Below are 16,608 nucleotides of genomic sequence, written 5' to 3' on the forward strand. Positions count from 1 at the left end.
GTCCTAGCTCTGCTAACTCTATGTTCCTTTTCGTTGTTGTTACTTCATTAGGGGTCATGTTTTCAGGCTTTTCGGCCTTCTTGGTAACGTTTCATTGGATGCCAGATAGGAATTTGACCTTTTGAGGTAGTGGCATTATGCTATAAAGCTCTGTTTCAAGATGACGTTAACGTACTTCTGAACAGTGCGGTCCTTCTGAGTCCTCATTTTAAGAAGTTTTAGATAGCCTGGAGCAGTGCTAAGGCTAAGTAGCTCTTAGCTCTGAAACAGTTCTTGTCCTTGTCTGTGGTTTTCTCAGCCTTAGCAGTCCACCACTGCCCATAAGCACTCTCCTACTGCGTTAGAGGAACCTTCTGCCGGCCTCTAGAGTACTTTCCTGTGAAACCCTGTACTCTCTGGTCGTCTTCATTTTAAACTTCACCTGTTTTGCCACACCTCCACCCTGGTATTCACAGCTCTGTCTGCTGAGGTTAGGGACTGCCTGGGCCTTCCTCCCTGTGCTATGGCCCGTGAATTCTCTCAAGGCAGTACGCTGGAACACTGCCCCTGGCTCACTTTTCCCTCCCGTCTCTCAGGGATCACTGTCCTTCATTATCTAAATGTAGTATCTTGTAAACCAGGGTTTCACATGTTCTGCACAGTTTTCGGTTGGTTCAGATATTGGAATAAATCCTAGTCCCCTTTATTTCATCTAGGCCAGAGTGGATTCTACATGGATCTTTGCTTCTTTTTGTGTCATTTGCCCACACATTTAAAAATTGGATTGCTTGTCTTTATTGTTGAGGGAGTGAAGTTTTGTTTATTAAAAATAAAGATTACCCCCCTGTCCAATGTGTCACCAAAATGTGTAATTCAAAATAGGACATTATCAGACATGGAGTTTACATGCTAGGGCCCAGTAGTTGCTTCTATTTTCCCTTCAATGATTTCTCTAGTGTTTGATATTGCACTTAGGTCTTTGATCCGTATTGAGTTTGGTTTAGTATGTGGTCAGAGGCATACATTCTTTTGAGTAATTCTGCACGTAGATACCCAGTTTTGACCCATGGAGTAGTCATTTGTTCCCTTAGGAGAGTGGATTTACTTCTGAGTGCTCAATTCGGTTCCTTAGGTCTACGTGTCTGGCACTGTACCAATACAAGCGGTTTTGATTTCTGTGGTTATGTAATAGGTTTTGAGACCCAGGAGTTCAAGACTTGCTATTCCCCCCCCCCCCCATCTTTTGTGGTATTTGTTTGGTTTATCTTGGGTCGATTTCCTTTCCATATGAACTAGGTGATTTCTTTTCCTAGCTCTTGAAAGAATGATGTTGGGCTTTAGATCAAGATTGAAGTAGATCTGATGATTACTTTGGTTAGCATTGCCATTTCTCAATGTTAAGTCTTCCTATCCATGAACATGGTACCCTCTGCCATTTATGTTGTTTTCTTGGAATCGTCGTTTGTCATTTCCTTTGTATGGGTATTTTGTGTCTCTGGTATCTTTGGGGTGGCTTTTGTAAATGGTATTGTCTTCCTGATTTGTTTCCAGGGTTCTCTTGGTTCATGTAGAGGACTTTGACTGATTTGTGAATGTTGATCTTGTACTTGCTACTTTCCTGAATCCTTTAGTTCCAAAAGTTTTCTTGTTGAGTCTCGGGATTATCTATGTATGCGACACATGATTTGCAAAGTTAGATAGTCTTACTTTTTTCTTTTGTGCACTTGGAATGCTTTTAATTTCCCCTTCTTGCCTATTGCTCTGGCTAGGACTGTCTGTGAAGGAACCCCAGTGTCTCAGTGGACTACGAATTCAGCTGCTAACCACAAGGTCAATGGTGCAGCCCCACTAATAGCTCCATGGGAGGAAGTGGAGACTGTCTACTACTGTAAAGACTTAAAGTCCTGGAAGCCTAAAGGGGCAGTTCTACTCTGTCCGTTAGGGACAGTAAGTTGATGTTGGTTTGATGGCAGTGACTTTTTGAGTTTAAGGACTTCCAGTACAATACTGAATAGTAGTGGTGATCAAGTGCAGCCTTATCTGGATCCTGATAGCCCGAGGAATATTTTCAGTATCATACTGTTGAGAAGAATGTTGGCTGTTGTTGTTTTTTTATTAGCCTTTAATAATATTGAGGATTTCCCTTCTATTCCTATTTTGCTAAGTGGGTTTTTTTGGGGGTATTTTTAATCATTTTATTAGGGGCTCATACAACTCTTATCATAATCTATACACATTTGTACCTTCATTGCCTTCATCATTCTCAGAACATTTGCTCTCCACTTAAGCCTCTGGCATCAGTTCCTCATTTTTTACCTCCCTCCCCGCTACCCTTTTCCTCATGAACACTTGATAATTTATAAATTATTATTTTGTCATATCTTGTACTGTCTGATGTCTCCCTTCGCCCACTTTTCTGTTGTCTGTCCACCAGGGAGGAGGTTATATGTACATGCTTGTAATCAGTTACCCCTTTCCAATCCACCCTTCCTCCACCCTCCTGGTATCTCTACTCTCACCACTGGTCCTGAAGGGATCATCTGTCCTGGACAACCTGTGTTTCCAGTTCCTATCTCTACCAGTGTACATTCTCTGGTCTACCCAGATTTGTAGGGTAGAATTGGGATCATGATAGTGGGGGGGGGGTGGGGTGGTGGAAGCATTTAGGAACTAGAGGAAAGTTTGATGTTTCATCGTTCCTACAATGCACCCTGACTGGCTCATCTCCTCTCCGCGGCCGTTCCTTAAGGAATTGTCCAATTCCCTAGAGGTGGGCTTTGCGTCTCCACTCCACACTCCCCCTCATTCACAATGATATGATTTTTTTGTTCTGATGTTGCCTGATACCTGATCCCTTCGACACCTCGTAATCGCACAGGCTGGTATGCTTCTTCCATGTGGGCTTTATTGCTCCTGAGCTAGGTGACTGCTTGTTAACCTTCAAGCCTTTAAAACCCTAGGCCCTATATCTTTTGATAGCTGGGCACCATCAGCTTTCTTCACCACATTGGTTTATGCACCCATTTGTCTTCAGCGATTGTATCAAGGAGGTGAGCACACAATGATATGATTTTTTGTTCTTTAATGCCTGGAACCTGATCCCTTCTACACCTCGTGATCGCACAGGCTGGTGTGCTTCTTCCATGTGGTCTTTGTTGTTTCTCAGTTAGATGGCTGCTTGTTTATCTTCAAGCCTATAGGACCCCAGATGATAGCCGGGCACCATCAGCTTTTTTTTTTTTACCACATTTGCTTATGTACCCACTAAGAGTTGTACAAGCTCCCAATAAAATAATTATTTTAAAAGTGGTATATCAAATAATCTAATAAGGGTTTCAGTAAGGTTGCAGCTATAGAGATGGAGAAAAACATAAGAAATATTAAGAAGAAATAGATGAGGAACTAAACCAAGCTGTATTTTAATAAATGCCCTATTAAAGAAAATAAATAAATCTTCTTAAAAGAGAAGAATGAAGTATTGTAATTAAAATTATAAAATTATGAAACAAAAATATAATATAAAAAGTATTTTAATTACAAAGACTTGGAGTTAGAAAACCAAAATGGAAGGACACACTCTGCATCTATCAAGTGGAATAAAAACTAAAAGAAAAATAATAATTCAAGCCTCAGATTGCAGTCCTAAAAGATTCAGTGGGAAAAATATTGCACAAGGCAGGAAGTATCAGAAGAAGATGGAAGGAGCACATGGACTCACCATATTAAAAAGAACTAGTCAGCATTCACCCATTTCAAGAGACGGCATACAATCAAGAACCAGTAGTACCGAAGGAAGGAGTCCAAGGTGCACTGACTGCATTCGGCAAAAGCAAGGCTCCGGCAATGAGCGGCATGCTGACGGAAGTGCTTCCACATGCCGATAAAACAATGGAATCATTCACCAGTCCATGCCAACCGACTGGTACACATTCCAAAGAAAGATCACTGCACAGTGATATCACATTCTGCCACCTGTGGAAATTATTCAACAATACCATTGATAGCACATGCAAGTAAAATTTGCCTGGAAATCGTTCAACAATAGTTAGAGCAGCATGTTGATAGGGAGCTTCCAGAAATTTAAGCCGGATTCCGAAAGGGATCATTGCACCAAGGGCACAGGTAGAACGAAAATGTTTTGAGAATGATGGTGGCCACAAATGTCCAAATGTGCTTGACACATGGATGGATGGTGATAAGAGCTGTATGAGCCCCCAATAAAATGATTTTTCAAAAATATTTTAAAGAGATGTCATTGCAGTTGTCAGATCTTGTCTTCAGATAAAGGAATACCAGAAAAATGCCTACCTGTGTTTTATTGATTATGCAAAGGCAGTCAACGATGCGGTCATAACCAACTATGGATAGCGTTGAGAAGAATGGGAATTCCATAGCACTATTAGGTTCACATGGAACCTATGCGTGAATCAAGAGGCAAGTATTTCAAACAGAGCAAGGAAATACTGCCTGGTTTAAAGTAAAGAAAGGTGTGCATCAGGAGTGTCCTTTGCGCACAATTGTTCAATCTGTATGCTGAGCAAGTAATCAGAGAACATGGCCTGCATGTATAAAAACACAGCATCTGGACCAGAGGCAGGCTGATGAACAACCCTACCAAAATGCAGATGAAAGTCACGTGAACGTGAAGCACTTGCTGATGACGATCAAGGATCGCAGCCTTCCATAGGGATTGCAACTCTGGGTAAAGAAAGCCAAACTCCTTACAACTGGACCAGGAGGTAACATCATGATTAACAGAGAAGAATAAAGTTGACAAGGATTTCATCTTCCTTGGATCCACTATCAGTGCTCATAGAAGCAGCAGTCCAGAGACCAAACCACGGATTACATTGGGCATATCTGCTGCTTAAAATCTCTTTCAAGTGTTGAGGAGCAAGGATGTTGCTTTGAGGCCTAAGTTACACCTGACCCAAACTGTGACATTTTCATTTGCCTCATATACTTGTATAAGTTGGACATTAAATACAGGAGATCTCAGAAGAATCAATGCATTTTAACTATAATGCTGGGACGAAGATTGAAAGTAGTGTCAAAAGAATAAACAAATCTGTCTTGGAAAAGGTACAGGCCGAATGCTTTTTAAAATTTTTATTAAAAGATTATCTTATTGATGGTTCTTACAGCTCTTATATTAATCCATTCCATCATTTGTATCAAGCATGTCTGTACATATGCTGCCATCATTATTTTCTAAACATTTACTCTTTGTTTGAGCCCTTAGTATCAGCTCCTCTTTTTCACCCTCCCTCCCCCGCCCCTACCCCCCAGAGTACTTTTTAGAAGCAAGCATCCTATAGCAAGACTTTGTCTCATGTACTTTGGGCACGTAATTAAGAGAAGACAGTCCTGGAAGAGAACATCATGCTTAGTCAAATAGAAGGTCAGCAAAAAGAGGTAAACCCTTGGCCATGGGTTGACTCGGGCTGCAACAATCGGCTCCACCATGACAGCTGCAAGCGTGTCCCGGGACTGCGCAGTGTGTGTGTTACTCCACTGCACATGGAGTTGCTATGAGTCAGCACGGACTGGGTGGCACCCACAAGAACGACGTTTTACTCACAGACTGTTTTCATGTTGAACCGTTCTGTGCCTACATGGTGTCCATCCCACTCAGTCATGAAGTGTTATTTTTGTATACACAGTTGACATCTATCTATTGGTTAGGATTTTCTTGATAATGTTTCTATTTTTTGAGAACTATTGGCCTCTGATTTTCCTTCTTATTGGTGTTTGCCTGTTTGGTATGAAGGTTGTGCTTGCTTCATAGAATAATTTGAGAAGTATTCCATGCGCTTCTCTATTCTGGAGAAGCTGAAGGAGAATTGGTGTCAGTTTTTCTGTGAATGCTGTGCAGAATGCAAGAGTGGAAAAAAGACAAGATCGTTATTGGCTGGGAGCTTTTAATTCCTGTGTGATTAAAGAAAGTCATCCTCTGTAAATGATGGTATCGCGTGTTAGCGTACCTAAATGCACCTGGACAGATAGCACACCTTCCTTGAAGTGTATGTCAGAGCTTGAGCTGATAGCTTTAGCTTACAACACGATCTTGAAAGAAGATACTACATAAGCCCCACACATCCTCATGGAAGTAACGTGATATCCATCTTCAAACCGGCTTTTAGAAAAGCTGAACTCGATGACCTCTGAGGTCCCTTTACCTCATGAGTAAAAACAAACTGAGGCAGCTATGTTAGCATTTGAGACCTTGTTCGCTACAATGGCTTTAGAATGTTTTATTAAAAAGTCCACCAAGTCTCTCTAGCTTCTCTTTTGTTAGTAACGTGATGAGCTTGTAGTTTATGTCAAAATTGGTGTGTTTTCCAACATAGACGTAGCTGATTATATTGAATAACTATAGCTAATAATTTTAACTGCTAGTAGAACTTAGGAATTCTTGTTTAATGACATATTTTAGCTGAGCCAACTGCTATCCATATTTTCCCAGTTATCTTTTATTAAGTTAATTATATGTTCCCATAGGAGAAAAAAATTCTATAGTAAATTGAATTAGAAAAACTTACTGATAAAATCCAGTAGTCAGCCTTATAAATTTGAAAATATTACATAGTGATCTTCAAGTACAAAATAAGTTATTATTTAAGTTATGTGGTTTATACTTAGTATGCAAACAACTTTGTGTTTCAGCTTGGTTTATTTCCTTTTGTGTGGTGGAAAAGGAATGGTGCATAAGCAAAATGACCATGTTTGATAGAGGCTGCCAGCATATACTTACGACAGAGAAAGACTGCCTGGGAGTTGTAGTGATTGTAGGCCAACGTTACTTGACTCGTTGAGGTTCTTTCTTACCAGTTCTCCAAATTAGTGCTTTTGAACATAGATTGTGTTAAATATAAAATATCAGTATGTAAAATAATGTTATGTGCCATGATGAAAGTGACTTTGATGTTACAAAACTGGGATTCTGCATTTGGGATCCTAAAAGTATTTGAAGCAATTTTCATCAAAATCTGAAAATAAATTTTGGTCCCATTTCAGGGAAAAGTACAAATATTTACTATAATTTCTAAGTGAATTCAAATGACAAAGTTTGATTTTTGCTCATATGTTATATATATTTATAGTTAATTTTCTAATCAAAGTACTTGGGATAATAATTATTATTGGGATACTAATGTTTAATTTCATTAAACAGCATTAATTGGCATTAAGAGAATATTAATTTTATTATTTCATATAACCACCAACTATTGAATTTTTGATACTATCTATATCTAATTAATAAATTTTCTCAGGTTATCTCTTAAAATTACTCCAGATTACAATGTTAAATTTCAACCCCAAATTTAATCATTTTTCTTTTTTGTTCCTCCTTCCTATAGTAATCAAAGCAAAGAAGCTTTCATTGACTGGGCAAGATATGATGATTCACAGGATCACTTTTGTGAACTTGATGGTAATAAAACAAACTATTCTAATTATATTACTTATAACCCTTTTATAAGACAGTTCAGTCGCTGTATATATAATCATTCATAGCTTTACAGACAAGATTTTGCTATGTGGATCTCATTATCAATAATGTATTGAGAGCTTAGGCTCTCGACCCTACACTCCTAACTGCCTCATCCATATTATTTCTAAACTTTACTGTTGCATAATAACTTATATTAACTATGATATTAATTGCTATCTGAGAAAACCATGTGTCAAAATGACTCAGTACTTTGCCTAGGATCACACAGTAGAAAGAAGTAGAACCAAGATTCAGTTCCAGGTCTAACTAAATCAAGGATCTGTATTCTTTTCCACCGTGACACACTATTTCCTGTGGGCCTTCAATTCAAGCCACTTAGTTATCAGCCTGTGACCATATTATAAAATGTGTTCACTGGACAGCTGGCTGGGGGCTCTTAATTAACCTAAAGATGCCTGGCAGCATTGGGAAGAACTCTGATTTAAGCTTCTTAGAGACCCACTAGCTATATGTTCTTGTTTAATTGATTGACCTTTTAGTGATTTTACAATGTCTTTCCTTATCTCCTAAGCTGGTTTTTGCCTTTAAGTTAATTTCATCAAAACAAAATGTCTCCACCGTCTGTTTTCCAAGAGTCTTCTGGTAGGGTCCGCAGACACTGTTCAGCGGAGTAACTATTACTCTTCGCTGGAGGCACTGATAGTGGCTCAAAACCTTGATCTGTAGGAGAATGATCCCAACTAATTGTGCCACTTAGATTGAAACCACTTACTTGAACTGCCCTCGACTCTTCCTGTGCTGCAGTTCCATCTTTGGGAGTGGGAAGCGTTGTGGGTTCAAGAACGCATAGTTGGAAATAGCGGAACCTCTCCAGACACTTAGTGTCTCTACAGTGATCAGAGTGCCTTTTAACGGCTCAGAAAATAGTCCTACGTAGAGCTCTGCCTTTAATTTAGGCTATAACGGAGGACGTTACAGTGATCGTTGACATATGGTAAATTGACGAAGACTGCAGGAATTGGAAATATTACTTTGCTTGAATGGCTTCAGCAAACAAGCTTTATAAAGGTCTTTTAAAAACAATTTTATTGGCAGATAATTCACATATCATCCAATTTCAATGTTGAATCGTAGAAAGTAGAATTGTGAAATCATCACCATTATCAATTTCAGAACATTTTCTTCTCATGCTTATTGTTAGCTCCCCATTCCCCACCAACCTGCCGACTCAAAGTGGCCCTATAGGACACGGTAGAACTGCCCCTGCGGGTGTATGGGAATAGCAAGCCCCATCTTCTCTCAGGATCGGGGAGTGGTTTCAAACTGCTGCCCTGATGGTTAGCAGCCCAACGCGTAACCACTAAGTCACCAGCGCGCCTGCCATGCCCTGGAAAATTGTTAATCCACTTGCTGTCTCTTTAGATTTGCCTGTGCTGGATTTCACATACAGACAATCACCGCAAACAAAACAGGCAGCTAACAACAAGAACAAACTACCTGACAACAATTACAAAACAGAAAAACCCCTACCAGGAAAAAATAAAAGCAGAAAATGTTAAGCACTGAAAGAGCTCTTTAAAATGGGTGAAAACAGAGATCACATGATAGGGTGTTCCATTTCACCCTGTAGGGTTGCTGTGAGTCAGCATCAACTTGATTGCGGTTTGAGTTTGCATTTATTCTAATAAACTTTTCAGTGCTCTCTGCCTGACAGCAAGGCTGTTACTGCCCCGGGACTCCAGTCTGAGGCCTCATCCAAGGGGGGCACCCTGCACATGAGTTTGGGGCTTCCTCTGTCATCCAGAGCCTCCTGCAAAGCAGGTCACAAGTTAAGCTCGGAGACTGTCTTTCCTGTGGATTTTATTACTTGAAATCCTTGGACCCTGGTGTGCTTCTTTCATGTGGTCTGAATCACACCTCACTTAGATGGCTCCTTGTTTGAAGAAAAACCTTTAAGACCCCAGACGCTGTTCTTTCTGCTAGCCGGGCAGCCTCTGGTTTCTTGGCCACACTTCGCTATAGCACCCATGTCTTCAGTGATCTGTCTCTTCATGAAGGTGCATACTGAGTAGCCTCATGCCGTGAGAACTAATGGTTCTTAGACCGGGGCTAGAATGGAGTGCAAGCCCAGAATCTGCTCATATACTTGTGGTTTATATACGTCTGTGGGCCACTTAAGAGACATTTAAAATGTCCTCTGATACCTAGATAAAACAGTGGACAATTAATAAACTATCCCACTGTGATATTTTAGAACTGACAGAGGTTTTCCCAAATAAACCTTTAAGTATTCACATTACTTCTTAGATTCTGTCATTGGATCAGTGGCTGTCATTCTCATTATAAAACAATGAGATTCTCATATATAAAAAAAACCTTCAGTTACTTTTTGACAGTTTATTTTATTTTTTTAAAGTAGTGCTTATTTAATTTTCAGATTAGAAAGTGTTTCTTTGAACATACTACTCTTTTAGGAAATAGATATTTTATACTAAATATTACTCACTTGCAAGGGATCCCTTGCTATAAATAAATTGAAGTCAAGGGCTCGCCATTTATATAAAGACCGGTAACAATTATTTTAACATCAGCTTCTTAAATTGCCAAAGTGGAAGAGTTGTCTTACGGGAATTTGTGTAAAATGTGGTAAGACTTGCCTAATGACATGATTAATACATGTAATATTTTACATCATAATTGTACATGTATAACCTGCAGTGTAGTGGGTCACGCGTTGGGCTGCCAAGTGCAGGTCAGCAGTTCTAATTCAACAGGTGCTCCTGGGGCAATCTGGTCACATCAAGACTTACAGGCTTGTAACTCCTGGGGAGCAGTTCTCCTGTGTCATCCAGGGTCATCATGAGTTGGAATACACCTAATGGCTGTGGGTTCAGTTTGGTTTGTAGCCATGACGAATTGGGCTACCACTGTCCTTCTGAGTACTAAAGATCATACATGCCCGAAGGTACTTTAAATGTAAAGCTACCAAGAGAGCTTTAGAGTAATCGATTACTTCTTTCTGTTATCTGAATTAAAGGATTAAAGGGGAAAAAATCTAGAGATGATTCACTTCAGGTTATTAGGGAATATACTTACACTCCCCTGCTTCCTGCTGTTTGCATTTTAAACCATTAAAAGGACTTTAATATCCTTGCAGTTGCTCTGCTTCCCCTGCCTCAGCGTGTCTTGTTACTGTCTTTACACATAGCTTGCTTTTGCCCTTCAGATTCTACTCAGGTATCACCTCGTCTGAGAAGCCTGCCTTCTCCCTTTATATTGCTGGGGTAGGGGTAGGGGGTTTACCAGAGCACTAAGTGCCCTGATAGTGTGTGAGTGTGTGGCATCTTATTTCATTTGTCTACTTCTCCAACTATAATTCTGTGAGCTGCTCAAGGTCAAGAACTTTGACTGCTTAGTTCACTCCTGTATCCCTAGTGACTAAACACTATCTGGACATGGCAAATATTCCATCAATGTTTCCTGAATAAAGTAATTAGTTACTAAATAGCACGATAGATTTTTTTTTACTTTTAGGTTTCCCCTTAAAATGTTTTTGTTAAAAACTAAAGGCATTTCATAAAGCAGCTTTTTTAAACTTAAATCTTGTTCATTTTTGTTGCTATTGTTGTTAAAAGATCATTTTATTGGGCAGTCTTAGAACTCTTGTCACAATCCATACATCAATTGCATCAGGCGAATTTATACATGTGTTGCCTTCATTCTTTTCTAGTCAGTTACTTTCTACTGAACCCTTGGTATCAGCTCCTCTTTTTTTTCCCCTTGCTCCCCCACAACCCATCTTCGTAGCCCCAGGGCATGTACACATTTATAGATAAGAGATGGGAGCTCATGACACACGGAATCCAGAAATAGGAGTGGGAATAGCGATACCAGAAGGGTAGCGGGAAGTGGGGGAGAGGAAGGGAGTAAGTGGGAACAGATCACAAGGATCGACACATAACCATGTACCCCTCTCCGAGAGGAAGAACAACAGAAAACATGGGGGAAAGCGAGACAGCGATCGGTGTGAGATATGAAAGCAACATTTTTTTAAACCTAGTATATCAAATTTACTTCGGAACTTTAAAAACTAGATTCTCCGGCCTTATACTCATTAAACCCATTTCCCCAGTGAATTAGTAGCAATTTGAGATAAAGTTGGAGATGGAGGGGGTGGGGGGAGTTGAATGTGGAGGTCTGTGATATCAGTACTGAGTGTATAGCATTTTACCTATGACAATAAGCGGGAATTGTGTACATTAAGTTGGCCTCTGCATGAACGGGATCCACATATGGGGTAGGAGGCTGGGAGGAGTCTCCATCAATCTGGAGGATACAGTGTAGCTCATACCATTAATATTAAATTGTGAAATTGAAAAGAAAACTCCATTTGGAAAGCCTGAGGGCAAGAGTAGTTCCATTTGAAGAGTTTGCGGAATTAGAGATTTTCCTCTAATGGGAATTATTTGACTCCGTAGATTATGGCTAGTCTGGTCAGCTAGAGAGAGCCACTCCGGAGCACTGTAGAGAGGAAAGGACACTTTACAGAAGAATGAGAGTTGGGAGACATAGTAGGGTCCAGACTTACCTGAATAAGTGATGTAGCTATATAAAAGGAGGTGATAGTTCAGGAGCAAATGAATTAGCCCAGTGTCACAGAACCACGTGGCTAAGTATGGGCACCACCACTGCTGTTTCTAGCGACAGTTCAACCTGTGCTTGCTTTTTCACCAATACCTCCTCTCCCACCCGCCCCTTCTCCTCACCTCCTCACTCAGGAGGCCCTGAAATCCTTCTTTGTATAGGTCAGGGTTTGCCAGAGGTTTCTGTAAATGGACAAATAGTTAGGCTGTTAGGCGTTTTAGACCATGTAGCTATTCAACTCTGATTCTGCAGCTGGAGAGCAGCACATATGCGATTGAGCTTGCCTGGGTTGCAGTAACTGCATAGAAATGGGTGAGCCAGATTTGCCTCCTAGGTTGCCAGCCTTTTGTATAGGTTAACCCAAACCCACTCTATTCTCATTCAAAAGGTAAGATATTAAAAGATTTTTAACATTTGTTTGAAACAGAACTTTGGATTCGAGTAAGGAAATAAATATTAAAACTCTGAGAATACTTAAAATTAAGGAAGTAGTTATAAAAACTAATACAATGATTTTACTCTTGTGATTTTTTCAGCTCCCCTAAAATATATTTTAAATCATTTTCCCCGAAATATATATTAAAACATGTAAATATATTTAATGTTTTTTGTCTATTTGATTGGCTACTTGATTGTGTTGCAACAAAGAGTTGATATTAGTACAGTCTGAACAGTCATAGATGATCCAACATGTACACACACATAAATTTTTTTATTCCTGTGCATACATATATATGCACAAGTATATATTTATATTGTATTTAATAATATTTATGTTTCTATACATATAATTATTGACAATTTAGTCAAGAAAAACTCAAAAAAATTAAATACTGAACTTTAAAATATTTTCTCCGTTTTTACTCAAAGCTATAATTTGTTAATTTTATCATTTTAAATTAAAATACTTTTCATTGTTACTACTTGAATTAGTCTGTCTTTACACAGTTTCTTCCTCTCTATAAATGTTTTCTGTGACTTAACTTTAGACTATCTAGGCTGGAAATAGTGTGATTCTATAGTCTGAGAAATTATGTTTCCATTATGTACAAGTTATCTATAACTAAATTGAATAATGATCATTAGGCATTTCTTTGGACTCTTCTTATGTCATGAAAATACTAGATAATTCATGGAAGGCATAAATCAGCACTATAGTTTCACCCTTATGATTATGGACATTTCTGATATGTCATTGAATGTCCAATTAACATTGTTCACGGGCAGGAAAATGTCCTGTCCGATATGAAGGGAAGAGGACTGTTGAGTATTAGGCCCCTGTTTTAACCAGGTGCCTGTATTTACTCTCATGACACCGAAAGGCAGTGAGCACATGTAAAAGGAGTGTATCTCTGCCAACTGTCACACAGATGGCTGATCTTACATACATTATGGTCAGATGTATGTGCAACGTTGTCGTTTGTGTTTCCTTCAATAATTAAGCCTCAAGATGGGAGCTTCCATAATGAAGACTAATTTTGTTATCCGTTCTTCAGAGATCTCTGTTATGATGCTGTGCAGATAGTAGAAATATGATTCTTACTTCATTTTGATATAGAAAATGATTATTTAATTTGAAATATTTTAGCATGTTTTTAAGAGATAGACCTAAATTGACATGTGGTTTTTTAATAGAGCATATGTAACTCTGGGAAGGGTCAGATTTGAATCACAAAACCATTGAGTCAGTTCATTTTAAATTTGCTTCATAATTCTAAAGAGAGTACTAGGGAAATATCTATTTGTAATACAACATATATTAACAAAGTAAATGTTTCTAAGCATGTTCTCAGGTAAGATAAACATATTAACATAAGGTATGATGTTAGATCTTTTCAACACAGGTAGTTAAAACTTAGGAAATGTTAAATGACGTGCTCTCATCAGGGGAGGCATGTTGGCATTACTTAACAGACTGCCGCAGAGTCAAAGGAAACAGGAATTATTTTCCCCTCTTGTACATCGTTTGTCCACATTACTGTGAATCCTAGGTCAATCAAGTACAATGTGTTAGGCCTCGTTGACTAGAGACACAAACCCAGTGACCCTCATATCTGGGTAAGAAAGAACTTTATTTCAAGACGTAATTGTGCATCAGTCAAACATCCCAGCCCAATCTTAACCCGAGTCCTTCAGTCCGAAACTAGTCCGTCAGTCCCTCTTCAGACCACGCAGCCACCTACAGTGATGCAGCCTGCAGGAAGATCACAGTCAGTGGGTGCAGAGTTGTGTGCGGGGGCTCGCGCTTGTCTCCGTGTGGCTCATCAACAAGGGGGTGAGGGCAGAGAGAAAGGGGATCTTCCGAGGGCCGCCCCCACAGAGAGGCACTGTCAGCCTGTGACCTGACTGACAGGCTAGACTCCACCCTTTTACATTGTCAAGTTGACATAAAATTCTGTAACTGCCACATACAGTGACAGATAGGCTGAGTATTTCACCCTTTTTTGTTGAAGCCAACTTTAAAAGCATAGCATTTCTCTAACGTTGAAGCTTATACTGCTGAATTCGAGAGCGTTGGTGTAGATGATCTTAATGAACTCTTTCTCATCAGATGAGCGATCGCCAGCTGCTCAATACGTCGACCTCTTGCTGAACCCAGAGCGATACACGGGCTATAAAGGGCCCTCGGCGTGGAGAGTGTGGAACAGCATCTACGAAGAAAACTGCTTCAAGTAACTGCCCAGCCCAAGGGGGAGAGGAGTGACGCTGGGGAGGGGGGAGCGGGGGAGAGAATATTTTGTCTGTTGGAAAAAAAAATGATAAAAGTCAACCGTTCACGTTTGGGGTTACCGTTTGTGCTTTATTTTTAGGCCTCGATCTGTTTATCGTCCTTTAAATCCTCTGGCACCCAGCCGAGGTGGGTTTTCCATACGTTTTCACACTTTGCGAGATGGTTTGCAAAATATATGTATAACAAACTCTTATCTTTTAGCAATTGCTATTTTCATTTTGCTTAATCTCAGCCTTAAATTTAGCATAGGATCATAAATTAAATCTCATACCATAGATCTTAAGAACTGTAGATGATTTATGTAATTACTGCCATTATATGTTCCAGATCACCGTCATGAGTGCCTTCTATGTGCCAGACGATAAACTCAGAGCTCTAGATAAAATAAATTAAAATAGCTATCCAAAGATATCTGAGAAACTCTTACCATCTGGATGGTGCAAGGCTTACTCCATACATGTTTATGGAGAATCTCTAGGGCTAGGACCCAGGTGTCACTATTTTCCAGTATGTGCCTAATTTTGGGCATTAATGGCTGCTAGCCTACAAATCACTGAAGGTGATTAAAAGCAATTCTGATTCTGTAGGTCTTGGGTGGGGCCCAGGGTTCTAACAACCTTTAGCTAGGAGTCCTGGTAGCATGGAGGGTTATACATCGAGCTGCTAACCACAAGGTGAGCTATTCAAAACCTTCATTTGCTCTGAGGGAGAACGATGAGGTTTTCTACTCCCATCAAGATTGCCAGTCTCGGACACCCCGGGTTAGGTCTGCTCTGTCCTAGAGTCACTCTGAGTCAGAATTGATGGCGGTGAGTTTGGTTTATTGGTTTAGGTACGCCTAGGAGGCTGATGCATGCACCATCCTTTGAACCGGTTAAGGTTATAGAGAAGTTTAGATCACCTGCAGCGATATCATAGGCCCTGCCATCCACTGGGGTCACCCAGGGTTGCAACAAGCGTAAGGGACACTTGAAATACAGTTCGTGTGACACTGTCTTTTTATTTTAACTTTTATTTTAGTCGATTTAAGCTTAAAAACTAAAGCAGTTATTTTCATTAATGAATGCTTGTGTCCCTCAGATCTGATTGTTGTATTGTACTTTTATTGTTATGTGTATTAATGCATGTATTGCTCACCTATGGTACACTGTCCATGTGCACTCTGTTTTTCTAATTATGGCTATTAGGAAGTCATAGTGATATCTGAGACTCCCACTGAATTCCAATTGGACAGCATTGTTACAAACAATTGGAGGTTATTTAATATGGGCACATCCTCAATCTCTCCTCAGTGAGGCCTCAAATTGACCTGCCTTGCCTATGGTTTCTTTGGGCCAAGATTAGTTTTAAAATTTGAATTTTCTGGTCAAGAGTTATATTTTTGAGGCTTTTCTAAGACAGACTTAGAAATTTTGGGTAGACTACACTCTGATACTGACTGTATCACAGTGTGGCAAATATTATTCAAACTCATGCTGACAGTACTTGGAGAAGAGCATTGGGTTATGGAAAAGGTGTACATGATTTTATATCTTTTCTGTGACATTGGCCTCACAATGCCTTCTTAAGTAGTTAATTGTACTGAAATAATTTTATAATATTTATGTTCTTTTTGTTTATCGGGAATTACATCACTTTTTTCTGGGAATGGGTCTGTGTATCTAATATATACAAACATCTTTACATATAAATATATGAAGAGTCTTCTTATAAAAATAGAAACACAATTTTTATAATTACTTCTTTAAATATATACTGTAATTATTTATATATAATATGTATATAATTATACACACAC

At 39.4% G+C, this 16,608-nt stretch overlaps 1 protein-coding gene across 1 annotated transcript in view; it reads left to right on the forward strand.

The window, feature by feature from the left end:
* The window catches only part of ERO1B (endoplasmic reticulum oxidoreductase 1 beta), an 83,289-nt gene that overhangs the window by 42,564 nt on the left and 24,117 nt on the right, over nt 1–16,608 (forward strand). Inside the window, exons 6-8 of the mRNA XM_075555289.1 lie at nt 7,341–7,414; nt 14,631–14,751; nt 14,890–14,936. Of these exons, the coding sequence (XP_075411404.1) occupies nt 7,341–7,414; nt 14,631–14,751; nt 14,890–14,936 (242 nt within the window). The remainder of the gene's footprint in view (nt 1–7,340; nt 7,415–14,630; nt 14,752–14,889; nt 14,937–16,608) is intronic.

The sequence above is a fragment of the Tenrec ecaudatus genome, chromosome 7, assembly GCF_050624435.1.
Source record: "Tenrec ecaudatus isolate mTenEca1 chromosome 7, mTenEca1.hap1, whole genome shotgun sequence".
NCBI lineage: Eukaryota > Metazoa > Chordata > Mammalia > Afrosoricida > Tenrecidae > Tenrec > Tenrec ecaudatus.